Below are 15652 nucleotides of genomic sequence, written 5' to 3' on the forward strand. Positions count from 1 at the left end.
GAGAACGCGTACGACTCAAACCCCGTCGAGAACACGTACGACTCAAACCCCGTACGACTCAAAACCCGTCGAGAACACGACTCAAAACCCGTGGAGAACGCGTACGACTCAAACCCCGTCGAGAACACGTACGACTCAAACCCCGTACGACTCAAAACCCGTCGAGAACACGACTCAAAACCCGTGGAGAACGCGTACGACTCAAACCCCGTCGAGAACACGTACGACTCAAACCCCGTACGACTCAAAACCCGTCGAGAACACGACTCAAAACCCGTGGAGAACGCGTACGACTCAAACCCCGTCGAGAACACGTACGACTCAAAACCCGTACGACTCAAAACCCGTCGAGAACACGACTCAAAACCCGTGGAGAACGCGTACGACTCAAACCCCGTCGAGAACACGTACGACTCAAACCCCGTACGACTCAAAACCCGTCGAGAACACGACTCAAAACCCGTGGAGAACGCGTACGACTCAAACCCCGTCGAGAACACGTACGACTCAAACCCCGTACGACTCAAAACCCGTCGAGAACACGACTCAAAACCCGTGGAGAACGCGTACGACTCAAACCCCGTCGAGAACACGTACGACTCAAACCCCGTACGACTCAAAACCCGTCGAGAACACGACTCAAAACCCGTGGAGAACGCGTACGACTCAAACCCCGTCGAGAACACGTACGACTCAAACCCCGTACGACTCAAAACCCGTGGAGAACGCGTACGACTCAAAACCAAAAGAATAAAATGAGAAAATATATTATATGAAGCCCATTTTAGAACTATTGAGATTTCCTCAAACTCCTCGACTTTAACGCAAACACAAGACTTGATTTTAATATTTTAACAATCTTATTAAAATTGCAAAGTCAATCATCTAAGTATAGTAAAGTATACACTATTTTATTGCATGTTGATAAACTAATGATAATCAACATTAAAAATGAAAACCTCCAAATTTAAATTTGCCACAATTGATATCATGTTAATGGTGCTAAAAGTAAGCTTAATTTTCTTTATTAAAAATATATAATTTCTTATTTTTAGGTCAGAAAAAACTTCTGAGTCAGAATCAGACATGATCTTATAATTATGAATCTGAAATTATGTTTCCACACAGATCTGAAGTCAAACCGAATCAAAATCCGGATTGTAGCTGACGGAGGCCTGTGCGGTTTCACCAAGACAATGCTTCAATTACACATTTAAATTACAAGTTATTATCATATTTAGGAATCTGATTTGTTTACACACGGATCTGAAGTCAAACCGATTCAGAATCCGGATTGTAGCTGACGGAGGCCTGTGCGGTTTCACCAACAACACAATGCTTCACTTATATATTTGACTCACACGTCAGAAGCAAAAGCAAGTTGATATTTGGGTTTGATAACATAATCTGCTCGTTCCGAGACACAAAACAACATCAGATCAAACCGGGAAGCAAATCAACATCAGGAATATTAATAGCAACAGCAGCAGCGCGTGTTATTGGACCTTAATAAGACGCCCGTGATGTTTTTGGTTTTGCTTTCTGACCGAACAGATGCCGCTCTCCATCCTCGCGACCTGTGTGTGTGTGTGTGTGTGTGTGTGTGTGTGTGTGTGTGTGTGTGTGTGTGTGTGTGTGTCTCACCCATCGCCTGACGCTCCTCTAGATGTTCATTGCGGATGGAGGCTCAGGGTGGAGGTGAAGGCGGGCGAACCGAAGCTTTTGTTCGCATCGGAGCGTCGGATCTCGCGGATGATGCTTCAGTGACGCGCGGCCGGTGATGCGGGCGGATCGCACGCGTCTCGGGCGTCTGGGTGTAAATCCATCGCAAGGCGCAGAAGAAAGGGAGAGAAACGCGCTCTCGACGCGTCGACGCGAGTCCCGCTTGATCTCCGTGAACGGGCGCGCGGAGCCCGAGCTTCAGTGCTTCTCTCTCGGTGTGTTTTCTGCTGAGATGACGCTCTTCCGCCCAGCAGTGTTCGGTGTGTGTGTGTGTGTGTGTCCGTCGGTACCGAGAGAGAGACCCGCAGCTCCGCCCTCCGGACCACCGACACACACACACACACACACACACACACACACACACACACGCCGAGTGCGACAACCAGCGGATCACTTCAGCATCCTCTCACGCGCTGCTCTTCATCCTCCGCGCGTTATTCTTCATCACAATAGCTTATATTTAACACTTTTATCACGCTTCATTTACATATAAAACACGGATTGATCTTTTAGCACACAGAGCGCAATATAAATTATTATCTCACCTAAATGAACCTTTCATATGAAAACTAGTTGTTTTTGAACACATAAAACATCTGTAATGTATTTTGTTTTACTCCTTCTCAACTCTATCCAGAAATTAAGATAATTCAACAACGTAGGCCTAGTAATTATTATATTCATTTATTGTGGTGATTGAGTGAATTTAGTTCCTCACATTTTTTTAAACATTTTTTTTTTACAAAAAAACCTTTTACTGCAGAGTTTCTTCCTCTTACCAAATATGTAACATTCCTTATAATTGTGACGCACAGGAAGTGACCTCATATGAACCTTTTCTGAGATACATATTTGAATATAAGCTACATATTTCAGCACGGAAAGCGCACATGATCTCTCCTACACGAACTTCGCGTATGAAAACGAGTTATTTTTAGACACATAAAACATCTGTAATGTGATTTTGGTTTGTTTTACGTCACCTTCTCAACTCTATCAAGAAATTAAGATAATTCAACTACGTAGTAATTGTTATATTCATTTATTGTAGTGAATGAGTAGTTTTAATTATCTAAAAATGTAATGTTTTTGAGTTCCTCATTTTTAACACAACCCTGTTATTGCAGGAGTTTCTTCCCGTTATCAAATATGTAACATTTCTTAAAAATGTGACGGAACTGAATCTGGACTGAAGGACTCTGGAGAATTGTTGTATTATTTTATGACAATGATGATAATTGTTGCTAATGTTTTTTCTTCCTTCAAGCATTTAATAAAAAAAAAAAAAAATTATATGTTGGGTTGGTCTGAAATGTTAATTATAAATGATCCCTGAAAGGATAAATTGTGAACTTCTACATTTTGCATGGTAAATATAACATCCATAAAAAAAATTGCAAAATGCATAGTTGTTACAAAAGTGCTTAATGTTAACTAATGACAAAAATAATAAAAATTCAACTTTATGCAGAAATTCTCTATAATATAATCTTCCCATCTTAAATGAGTCCATAGGAAGAAAAATAAAGTTAATTGCTGCTTTTTATTTCTCGTTTTTTATTATTTATTTTATTTTATTTGTCTATCCTTCAGAATGTTTGTGGATATGATAATGCAATATCTGTTATTTGAAGCATTCTTTCCTGGCTGTAGGCCTATGTTGAAACCTGTTATATGACTCATTTGGTTCAATTAAAATACAAATATATTTAAAAATATTTTTTTATAATATTTTTTAATTTAAAATATAATTTAAAATATTTTTTATAATTTGGAGTGTTGGCAGCATTTCTCAAAATCAGCAATTCAGCCCAAAGTTATTTTAAGAAAAATGACCAAGCATATATATTTATTTTTTTGTGTGCAAAAGTTGCAAACCCCACAGAAAATAAACTGATCTAAGTGAAAAAGATTTGCCTGAGGTTGACAGATCATGTTATGAAGAACTTCTGAAACATCTGAAAACCTTCCAGTTCTTCTTGTAAAAGTGAAACTAACATCTGACATCTGATCCGGACACCGACAGTAAATGCAGGGCTTGATGGTGTAAAGTGGTTTCATGAACACCAGTGAATGTGTGTTTAGCTAAGGGTTTTCATCATTACAGAATCATGCGTTTTCCAGGAAATTTGCCTGAGATGGAAGCAAATCCACTTGTTATAGCGCCACCTTGTGGCTCATCCTAAGAAACACATTGCAAATCCTGCAAATGCATCTTGAAATTCATGAAGATCAGACATTTTAAGGCATCGGTATCGGCCGATATATGTTCATTTTAAATGTTATCGTTATCGGCGCAATAAGAACATTTGGCTGATATATTAAAGCTGACAAATAATGGATTATGAGACACTTCAGATGCGCACTGTTCGTCATGATGGTTTCTAATTGCTTGAAATATGATGGGAATCACATCAAGAAGGAAAACACGGTTCAGTGCAACATGTGCAGCGCGAGTCTGACATATCGGCTACATAACACTAACATAGAATTAATTATAGAACATTATAATTGTGTGCTTGAGACATGGCTTTAATGGTGAGACTTGTTATTGTAATCAGGCTCTCAAAAAGCATATACAAATTTGGTTTATCGGACAATATATCGATTATCGGCTTTCAAATATAAAGAAATATCGGTATATCGGCTAAAATGTACATTTCACTGCATCTCTGAGAAAAATTGAGCCGGAAATAAGAGCCTCTACTGTTTATTACAGGAAACAGAAAACACACACACACACACACACACACACACACACACACACACACACACACTGCACTTGCTTATCTTACCGAAAACAGACGTCAAACTTCACAGAAGCAGAGAGAAGCTCAGAGAAATGAACGGTTATAAACTCAAGGACAGCTCTGTGATAATAACACACACGTCATTCTGAACACAACGTCTCCGGTGACACTGAGATGCTTTTCCCTTTCACAGTCAGTCGAGCTCTTCTGGTAATGCATACGGTCCACAATCATCCTTTAAAGGGATAGTTCACCACAAAATTACAATTAGCCCATGATTTACTCACCCTGAAGTCATCCTAGGTGTGTATGACACTCTTCTGTCAGACGAACACAATCTGAGTTATATTAAAACATTTCCTGTCTCTTCCAAGCTTTATAATGGCAGTGAATGGCCGTTTCTGTTTGGAAGTCCATAAAAGTGCATCTATCCATCATAAAAGTGCATCTATCCATCATAAAAGTGCATCTATCCATCATAAAAGTGCATCTGTCCATGATAAAAGTGCATCTATTCATCATAAAAGTGGCCTTTATTAACCCCCGGAAGCCTGTGGAGAACTTTATCATGGATAGATGCACTTTTATCATGGACTGTGTAGATGCACTTTTATGATGGATAGATGCACTTTTATGATGGACAGATGCACTTTTATGATGGATAGATGCACTTTTATGATGGATAGATGCACTTTTATCATGGATAGATGCACTTTTATGATGGATAGATGCACTTTTATGATGGATAGATGCACTTTTATCATGGATAGATGCACTTTTATGCTGTGTAGATGCACTTTTATCATGGACAGATGCGCTTTTATGATGGATAGATGCACTTTTATCATGGATAGATGCGCTTTTATGATGGATAGATGCACTTTTATGATGGATAGATGCACTTTTATCATGGATAGATGCACTTTTATCATGGATAGATGCACTTTTATGCTGTGTAGATGCACTTTTATCATGGACAGATGCACTTTTATGATGGACAGATGCACTTTTATGATGGATAGATGCACTTTTATCATGGATAGATGCACTTTTATCATGGACAGATGCACTTTTATCATGGATAGATGCGCTTTTATCATGGATAGATGCGCTTTTATCATGGACAGATGCACTTTTATCATGGATAGATCCACTTTTATGATGGATAGATGCACTTTTATGATGGATAGATGCACTTTTATCATGGATAGATGCACTTTTATGCTGTGTAGATGCACTTTTATCATGGACAGATGCACTTTTATCATGGATAGATGCGCTTTTATGATGGATAGATGCGCTTTTATGATGGATAGATGCACTTTTATGATGGATAGATGCACTTTTATCATGGATAGATGCACTTTTATGCTGTGTAGATGCACTTTTATCATGGACAGATGCACTTTTATGATGGACAGATGCACTTTTATGATGGATAGATGCACTTTTATCATGGATAGATGCACTTTTATGCTGTGTAGATGCACTTTTATCATGGACAGATGCACTTTTATGATGGATAGATGCACTTTTATGATGGACAGATGCACTTTTATGATGGATAGATGCACTTTTATCATGGATAGATGCACTTTTATCATGGATAGATGCACTTTTATGATGGATAGATGCACTTTTATGATGGATAGATGCACTTTTATGATGGATAGATGCACTTTTATGATGGATAGATGCACTTTTATGATGGATAGATGCACTTTTATCATGGACAGATGCACTTTTATCATGGATAGATCCACTTTTATGATGGATAGATGCACTTTTATGATGGATAGATGCACTTTTATGATGGATAGATGCACTTTTATCATGGACAGATGCACTTTTATCATGGATAGATCCACTTTTATGATGGATAGATGCACTTTTATGATGGATAGATGCACTTTTATCATGGATAGATGCACTTTTATGCTGTGTAGATGCACTTTTATGATGGACAGATGCACTTTTATCATGGATAGATGCGCTTTTATGATGGATAGATGCACTTTTATGATGGATGGATGCACTTTTATGATGGATGGATGCACTTTTATCATGGATGGATGCACTTTTATCATGGATAGATGCACTTTTATGCTGTGTAGATGCACTTTTATCATGGACAGATGCACTTTTATGATGGATAGATGCACTTTTATGATGGATAGATGCACTTTTATGATGGATAGATGCACTTTTATGATGGATAGATGCACTTTTATCATGGACAGATGCACTTTTATCATGGATAGATCCACTTTTATGATGGATAGATCCACTTTTATGATGGATAGATGCACTTTTATCATGGACAGATGCACTTTTATCATGATAGATGCACTTTTATCATGGATAGATGCACTTTTATCATGGATAGATCCACTTTTATGATGGATAGATGCACTTTTATGATGGATAGATGCACTTTTATGATGGATAGATGCACTTTTATCATGGACAGATCCACTTTTATGATGGACAGATGCACTTTTATGATGGACAGATGCACTTTTATGATGGACAGATGCACTTTTATGATGGACAGAAGCACTTTTATGGACTTCAAAATAGAAACAGCCATTCACTGCCATTATAAAGCTTGGAAGAGCCAGGACATTTTTTTATATAACTCAGATTGTATTCGTCTGAAAGAAGAGAGTCATACACACCTAGGATGACTTGAGGGAGAGTAAATCATGGGCTAATGTTCATTTTAAACTGAACAATCCCTTTAACCACAGACCCAGAGTTCACATCCCGCACTCGACGGGCTCGTGTGTGTCCGGTCACTGCGGGCCCATCTCTCCCGACGGGCCGTCGCTGTGGTCCATCCCCCAGAGCCGGTAGAACTGGCTGAAGTCCACGTACGGCGGCACGCGGCCGGTCTCGTCGGGTTGAGCCGCTTGGCTGCGCCGGAACAGGCTGCCGTCCCCCGAGCTGGAGCTGGAGCTCTGAGTGTGTGTGTTCGTCGACTGCAGCGTCGCTGTGGGACTCTGGCTGAGGGGCGGGGCACAGAGAGAGAGAGGGGCGGAGTCAGGGCGAGGGGCAGAGTCAGAGACAGGGAGAGGGGCGCAGTCAGAGAGAGGGGCGCGGTCAGAGACACAGGTGAGGATGGGGGCGGGGACAGAGACAAAGAGTGGGGTGGGGTCAAAGACACAGGTGAGGATGGGGGCGGGGACAGAGACAGAGAGAGGGGCGGGGTCAGAGACACAGGTGAGGGTGGGGGCGGAGTCAGATACACAGGTGAGGGTGGGGGCGGGGACAGAGACAGAGAGAGGGGTGGGGTCAAAGACACAGGTAATGATGGGGTCGGGGTCAGAGACACAGGTGAGGATGGGGGCGGAGTCAGAGACACCAGTGAGGATGGGGGCAGGGTCAGAAACACAGGTGAGGATGGGGGCGGGGTCAGAGACACACGTGAGGATAGGGGCGGAGTCAGAGACACAGGTGAGGATGGGGGCGGGGTCAGAGACACAGGTGAGGATGGGAGCGGGGTCAGGACTCTCACTGATAGGCTGTAAGGTTTCTACGGTCAGGGGAATCAGAGGAGTCATTAGACTACAGTTAAGTGAGGGGCCGTGGAGAGAGAGTGTGTTATTGATCTGTATACGGTTATAAACTGATTCAGATTTAGGAAACTACAATTGCTGAGGCGCAGGGTTATCATAGTTAACTAAAACATTACTTGAAATAAACTGAAATTCAACATTTAAAATATATATATTATATATAATATATAAGTGTTTTATTTTCTAATTTTGATTTAGTTTACTAGCTAACTAAACCTGAAATAAAAATGGTTGTTTGCGAGAGGTTTCTTCCGCTCACTAAAGCCTGGAACACACCAAGCCGTCGGTCGGTCGTCGGGCAGTTTCTGTGCGTCGGCCGACTCAGTTTCCTCAGTGTGTTCCGCACTGTCGGCTGTAATTGGTCCTCGTCCGCTTTTTTTCGGCCGATTCGACATGTTGAATCTGCGTCGGGCCGTCGGTGAACTCTGATTGGCCGTTCAGCTTAGTGGATGAGTCAGTGCACGAGAATAATAGCAAAACAGCGAGCAAAGTCAAACCGGTACAGATAGAGGCTGTTCTAATGTTACGTCATCTTACCTGAGTGTTCCTTGGCGAATATTTCAATATTAATACGAGCGGAGTGGAATAAAGAAAGTGTTCAGCAGGATTGATATTCAAAACGGTGAGCACTCACTGCTTTGTTTACGGTGTGTGTATCTGCAGCCGGCAGCGTCGCTTTCCTTTTTTGAATGACGAATATAGACGAATATCTGCAGAAATAGACAGTTGTCTCATTCACACGCAGGCGCAGAACACACACGCTAGCTCACAGTCGGCTGTAGTTCTCTCGCTGTGTTCCAGTGCAGCATTATACCCCGACGCAGGAGACAACATCAGCGCTAGTTCATCAGCGTCGGCTTGGTGGGTTCCAGGCTTAAGGCTGCATTTATTTGATCAAAAACAAACGTTTGTGTGTAAGTGATTGAGTGAGTGAGTGAGTGAGTGTGTGAGTGTGTCTTACCCAGCTGTGGGTGTAAGTGTGTGTGTGAGTGTGTGTTACCCAGCAGTAGGAGTGTCTCCCTCCAGTGTGGACGCTGTGTTGGAGCCGTTGGTCAGTGTTCCCTGCGCCGGCATGACCAGAGACAGTGTGACGCTGGTCTTACTGGTGCTCTGATGGTTTGAGTACGGCACCGACACGGGGTAGATCCGCCCGCCTGCAAACACACACACACACACACCAATCATTCATCACTCGGCACTCAAGGCTGTGTGAGGATGCAAGACTCATAAACACACACACTGCATAAATGCACCTAATTGTGAAAGACTACAAAATTACTTATTTTCAACTATTTATTCACTACCATTCAAAAGTTTTGGATCGGTGAGATTTTTTATGTTTTTAACAGAAGTCTCTTCTGCTCACCAAAGCTGCATTTATTTGATTAAAAATACAAACAAAAAAACAGTAATACTGTTAAATATTTTGACAATTTAAATATTCATGTTTTAAAATGTAATTTATTCCTGTGATCAAAGCATCATTACTCCAGTCTTCAGTGTCACATGATCCTTCAGAAATCATTCTAATATGATGATTTGATGATCAAGAAACATTTATGATTATTATCACAAAAGCTTTCCATTTCAGATAAATGCTGTTCTTTTGAACTTTCTATTCATCAAAAAATCCTGATATAAAATGTAAAGGATAATAACAGAGATGTTCAGTAGTGTTAGTTAAAGGATAAGAACAGAGATGTTCAGTAGTGTTAGTTAAAGGATAAGAACAGAGATGTTTCAGTAAAGGATAAGAACAGAGATGTTTCAGTAAAGGATAAGAACAGAGATGTTTCAGTAGTGTTAGTTAAAGGATAAGAACAGAGATGTTTCAGTAGTGTTAGTTAAAGGATAAGAACAGAGATGTTCAGTAGTGTTAGTTAAAGGATAAGAACAGAGATGTTTCAGTAGTGTTAGTTAAAGGATAAGAACAGAGATGTTTCAGTAGTGTTAGTTAAAGGATAAGAACAGAGATGTTCAGTAGTGTTAGTTAAAGGATAAGAACAGAGATGTTTCAGTAGTGTTAGTTAAAGGATAAGAACAGAGATGTTTCAGTAGTGTTAGTTAAAGGATAAGAACAGAGATGTTCAGTAGTGTTAGTTAAAGGATAAGAACAGAGATGTTTCAGTAGTGTTAGTTAAAGGATAAGAACAGAGATGTTTCAGTAGTGTTAGTTAAAGGATAAGAACAGAGATGTTCAGTAGTGTTAGTTAAAGGATAAGAACAGAGATGTTTCAGTAGTGTTAGTTAAAGGATAAGAACAGAGATGTTCAGTAGTGTTAGTTAAAGGATAAGAACAGAGATGTTTCAGTAGTGTTAGTTAAAGGATAAGAACAGAGATGTTTCAGTAGTGTTAGTTAAAGGATAAGAACAGAGATGTTCAGTAGTGTTAGTTAAAGGATAAGAACAGAGATGTTTCAGTAGTGTTAGTTAAAGGATAAGAACAGAGATGTTCAGTAGTGTTAGTTAAAGGATAATAACAGAGATGTTCAGTAGTGTTAGTTAAGCGATAAGAACAGAGATGATCAGTAGTGTTAGTTAAAGGATAAGAACAGAGATGTTTCAGTAGTGTTAGTTAAAGGATAAGAACAGAGATGTTTCAGTAAAGGATAAGAACAGAGATGTTTCAGTAAAGGATAAGAACAGAGATGTTTCAGTAGTGTTAGTTAAAGGATAAGAACAGAGATGTTCAGTAGTGTTAGTTAAAGGATAAGAACAGAGATGTTCAGTAGTGTTAGTTAAAGGATAAGAACAGAGGTGTTTCAGTAGTGTTAGTTAAAGGATAAGAACAGAGATGTTCAGTAGTGTTAGTTAAAGGATAAGAACAGAGATGTTCAGTAGTGTTAGTTAAAGGATAAGAACAGAGATGTTTCAGTAGTGTTAGTTAAAGGATAAGAACAGAGATGTTTCAGTAGTGTTAGTTAAAGGATAAGAACAGAGATGTTTCAGTAGTGTTAGTTAAAGGATAAGAACAGAGATGTTTCAGTAGTGTTAGTTAAAGGATAAGAACAGAGATGTTTCAGTAGTGTTAGTTAAAGGATAAGAACAGAGATGTTTCAGTAGTGTTAGTTAAAGGATAAGAACAGAGATGTTCAGTAGTGTTAGTTAAAGGATAAGAACAGAGATGTTCAGTAGTGTTAGTTAAAGGATAAGAACAGAGATGTTTCAGTAGTGTTAGTTAAAGGATAAGAACAGAGATGTTTCAGTAGTGTTAGTTAAAGGATAAGAACAGAGATGTTTCAGTAGTGTTAGTTAAAGGATAAGAACAGAGATGTTTCAGTAGTGTTAGTTAAAGGATAAGAACAGAGATGTTTCAGTAGTGTTAGTTAAAGGATAAGAACAGAGATGTTCAGTAGTGTTAGTTAAAGGATAAGAACAGAGATGTTCAGTAGTGTTAGTTAAAGGATAAGAACAGAGATGTTTCAGTAGTGTTAGTTAAAGGATAAGAACAGAGATGTTTCAGTAGTGTTAGTTAAAGGATAAGAACAGAGATGTTTCAGTAGTGTTAGTTAAAGGATAAGAACAGAGATGTTTCAGTAGTGTTAGTTAAAGGATAAGAACAGAGATGTTCAGTAGTGTTAGTTAAAGGATAAGAACAGAGATGTTTCAGTAGTGTTAGTTAAAGGATAAGAACAGAGATGTTTCAGTAGTGTTAGTTAAAGGATAAGAACAGAGATGTTTCAGTAGTGTTAGTTAAAGGATAAGAACAGAGATGTTTCAGTAGTGTTAGTTAAAGGATAAGAACAGAGATGTTCAGTAGTGTTAGTTAAAGGATAAGAACAGAGATGTTTCAGTAGTGTTAGTTAAAGGATAAGAACAGAGATGTTTCAGTAGTGTTAGTTAAAGGATAAGAACAGAGATGTTTCAGTAGTGTTAGTTAAAGGATAAGAACAGAGATGTTCAGTAGTGTTAGTTAAAGGATAAGAACAGAGATGTTCAGTAGTGTTAGTTAAAGGATAAGAACAGAGATGTTTCAGTAGTGTTAGTTAAAGGATAAGAACAGAGATGTTTCAGTAGTGTTAGTTAAAGGATAAGAACAGAGATGTTTCAGTAGTGTTAGTTAAAGGATAAGAACAGAGATGTTTCAGTAGTGTTAGTTAAAGGATAAGAACAGAGATGTTCAGTAGTGTTAGTTAAAGGATAAGAACAGAGATGTTCAGTAGTGTTAGTTAAAGGATAAGAACAGAGGTGTTTCAGTAGTGTTAGTTAAAGGATAAGAACAGAGATGTTTCAGTAGTGTTAGTTAAAGGATAAGAACAGAGATGTTTCAGTAGTGTTAGTTAAAGGATAAGAACAGAGATGTTCAGTAGTGTTAGTTAAAGGATAAGAACAGAGATGTTCAGTAGTGTTAGTTAAAGGATAAGAACAGAGATGTTTCAGTAGTGTTAGTTAAAGGATAAGAACAGAGATGATCAGTAGTGTTAGTTAAAGGATAAGAACAGAGATGTTTCAGTAGTGTTAGTTAAAGGATAAGAACAGAGATGTTTCAGTAGTGTTAGTTAAAGGATAAGAACAGAGATGTTTCAGTAGTGTTAGTTAAAGGATAAGAACAGAGATGTTCAGTAGTGTTAGTTAAGCGATAAGAACAGAGATGATCAGTAGTGTTAGTTAAAGGATAAGAACAGAGATGTTTCAGTAGTGTTAGTTAAAGGATAAGAACAGAGATGTTTCAGTAGAGGATAAGAACAGAGATGTTCAGTAGTGTTAGTTAAAGGATAAGAACAGAGATGATCAGTAGTGTTAGTTAAAGGATAAGAACAGAGATGTTTCAGTAGTGTTAGTTAAAGGATAAGAACAGAGATGTTTCAGTAGTGTTAGTTAAAGGATAAGAACAGAGATGTTTCAGTAGTGTTAGTTAAAGGATAAGAACAGAGATGTTCAGTAGTGTTAGTTAAAGGATAAGAACAGAGATGTTCAGTAGTGTTAGTTAAAGGATAAGAACAGAGATGTTCAGTAGTGTTAGTTAAAGGATAAGAACAGAGATGTTTCAGTAGTGTTAGTTAAAGGATAAGAACAGAGATGTTCAGTAGTGTTAGTTAAAGGATAAGAACAGAGATGTTTCAGTAGTGTTAGTTAAAGGATAAGAACAGAGATGTTTCAGTAGTGTTAGTTAAAGGATAAGAACAGAGATGTTTCAGTAGTGTTAGTTAAAGGATAAGAACAGAGATGTTCAGTAGTGTTAGTTAAAGGATAAGAACAGAGATGTTTCAGTAGTGTTAGTTAAAGGATAAGAACAGAGATGTTCAGTAGTGTTAGTTAAAGGATAAGAACAGAGATGTTTCAGTAGTGTTAGTTAAAGGATAAGAACAGAGATGTTTCAGTAGTGTTAGTTAAAGTATAAGAACAGAGATGTTTCAGTAGTGTTAGTTAAAGGATAAGAACAGAGATGTTTCAGTAGTGTTAGTTAAAGGATAAGAACAGAGATGTTCAGTAGTGTTAGTTAAAGGATAAGAACAGAGATGTTTCAGTAGTGTTAGTTAAAGGATAAGAACAGAGATGTTTCAGTAGAGGATAAGAACAGAGATGTTTCAGTAAAGGATAAGAACAGAGATGTTCAGTAAAGGATAAGAACAGAGATGATCAGTAGTGTTAGTTAAGCGATAAGAACAGAGATGTTCAGTAAACGATAAGAACAGAGATGATCAGTAGTGTTAGTTAAAGGATAAGAACAGAGATGTTTCAGTAGTGTTAGTTAAAGGATAAGAACAGAGATGTTCAGTAGTGTTAGTTAAAGGATAAGAACAGAGATGTTCAGTAGTGTTAGTTAAAGGATAAGAACAGAGATGTTCAGTAGTGTTAGTTAAAGGATAAGAACAGAGATGTTCAGTAGTGTTAGTTAAAGGATAAGAACAGAGATGTTCAGTAGTGTTAGTTAAAGGATAAGAACAGAGATGTTCAGTAGTGTTAGTTAAAGGATAAGAACAGAGATGTTTCAGTAGAGGATAAGAACAGAGATGTTTCAGTAGTGTTAGTTAAAGGATAAGAACAGAGATGTTCAGTAGTGTTAGTTAAAGGATAAGAACAGAGATGTTCAGTAGTGTTAGTTAAAGGATAAGAACAGAGATGTTCAGTAGTGTTAGTTAAAGGATAAGAACAGAGATGTTCAGTAGTGTTAGTTAAAGGATAAGAACAGAGATGTTCAGTAGTGTTAGTTAAAGGATAAGAACAAAGATGTTTCAGTAGTGTTAGTTAAAGGATAAGAACAGAGATGTTCAGTAGTGTTAGTTAAAGGATAAGAACAGAGATGTTCAGTAGTGTTAGTTAAAGGATAAGAACAGAGATGTTTCAGTAGTGTTAGTTAAAGGATAAGAACAGAGATGTTTCAGTAGTGTTAGTTAAAGGATAAGAACAGAGATGTTCAGTAGTGTTAGTTAAAGGATAAGAACAGAGATGTTCAGTAGTGTTAGTTAAAGGATAAGAACAGAGATGATCAGTAGTGTTAGTTAAAGGATAAGAACAGAGATGATCAGTAGTGTTAGTTAAAGGATAAGAACAGAGATGATCAGTAGTGTTAGTTAAAGGATAAGAACAGAGATGTTTCAGATAAGAACAGAGATGTTTCAGTAGTGTTAGTTAAAGGATAAGAACAGAGATGTTTCAGTAGAGGATAAGAACAGAGATGTTTCAGTAGTGTTAGTTAAAGGATAAGAACAGAGATGTTCAGTAGTGTTAGTTAAAGGATAAGAACAGAGATGATCAGTAGTGTTAAAGGATAAGAACAGAGATGATCAGTAGTGTTAGTTAAAGGATAAGAACAGAGATGATCAGTAGTGTTAGTTAAAGGATAAGAACAGAGATGTTTCAGTAGTGTTAGTTAAAGGATAAGAACAGAGATGTTTCAGTAGAGGATAAGAACAGAGATGTTTCAGTAGTGTTAGTTAAAGGATAAGAACAGAGATGTTTCAGTAGAGGATAAGAACAGAGATGTTTCAGTAGTGTTAGTTAAAGGATAAGAACAGAGATGTTTCAGTAGAGGATAAGAACAGAGATGTTCAGTAGTGTTAGTTAAAGGATAAGAACAGAGATGTTCAGTAGTGTTAGTTAAAGGATAAGAACAGAGATGATCAGTAGTGTTAGTTAAAGGATAAGAACAGAGATGTTTCAGTAGAGGATAAGAACAGAGATGTTTCAGTAGTGTTAGTTAAAGGATAAGAACAGAGATGTTTCAGTAGAGGATAAGAACAGAGATGTTCAGTAGTGTTAGTTAAAGGATAAGAACAGAGATGTTTCAGTAAAGGATAAGAACAGAGATGTTCAGTAGTGTTAGTTAAAGGATAAGAACAGAGATGTTTCAGTAAAGGATAAGAACAGAGATGTTCAGTAGTGTTAGTTAAAGGATAAGAACAGAGATGTTCAGTAGTGTTAGTTAAAGGATAAGAACAGAGATGTTCAGTAGTGTTAGTTAAAGGATAAGAACAGAGATGTTCAGTAGTGTTAGTTAAAGGATAAGAACAGAGATGTTCAGTAGTGTTAGTTAAAGGATAAGAACAGAGATGTTCAGTAGTGTTAGTTAAAGGATAAGAACAGAGATGTTTCAGTAGTGTTAGTTAAAGGATAAGAACAGAGATGTTCAGTAGTGTTAGTTAAAGGATAAGAACAGAG

At 38.1% G+C, this 15652-nt stretch overlaps 2 protein-coding genes and 1 long non-coding RNA gene across 3 annotated transcripts in view; 1 reads left to right on the top strand and 2 right to left on the bottom strand.

Moving 5' to 3' along the window:
- mgat3b (beta-1,4-mannosyl-glycoprotein 4-beta-N-acetylglucosaminyltransferase b) overlaps positions 1–3296 on the bottom strand; it is a 53254-nt gene extending 49958 nt beyond the window's left edge. The window contains exon 1 of the mRNA XM_082136161.1: positions 1645–3296. The gene's annotated coding sequence lies outside the window, so the exon portion shown is untranslated. The remainder of the gene's footprint in view (positions 1–1644) is intronic.
- The window catches only part of LOC309474023, a 44619-nt gene extending 39000 nt beyond the window's left edge, over positions 1–5619 (top strand). Inside the window, exon 2 of the long non-coding RNA XR_014197188.1 lies at positions 5474–5619. This is a non-coding gene — a long non-coding RNA (uncharacterized lncRNA). The remainder of the gene's footprint in view (positions 1–5473) is intronic.
- The window catches only part of tab1 (TGF-beta activated kinase 1/MAP3K7 binding protein 1), a 32983-nt gene continuing 21747 nt past the window's right edge, over positions 4417–15652 (bottom strand). Inside the window, exons 10-11 of the mRNA XM_082136165.1 lie at positions 9051–9204; positions 4417–7478 (exon numbers count right to left, since the gene is read on the bottom strand). Coding sequence (XP_081992291.1) covers positions 7268–7478; positions 9051–9204 — 365 coding nt within the window. The 3' untranslated portion in view covers positions 4417–7267. The remainder of the gene's footprint in view (positions 7479–9050; positions 9205–15652) is intronic.

Source organism: Leuciscus leuciscus (assembly GCF_965113295.1).
Source record: "Leuciscus leuciscus genome assembly, chromosome: 14".
In the NCBI taxonomy this organism is placed as follows: Eukaryota; Metazoa; Chordata; class Actinopteri; order Cypriniformes; family Leuciscidae; genus Leuciscus; species Leuciscus leuciscus.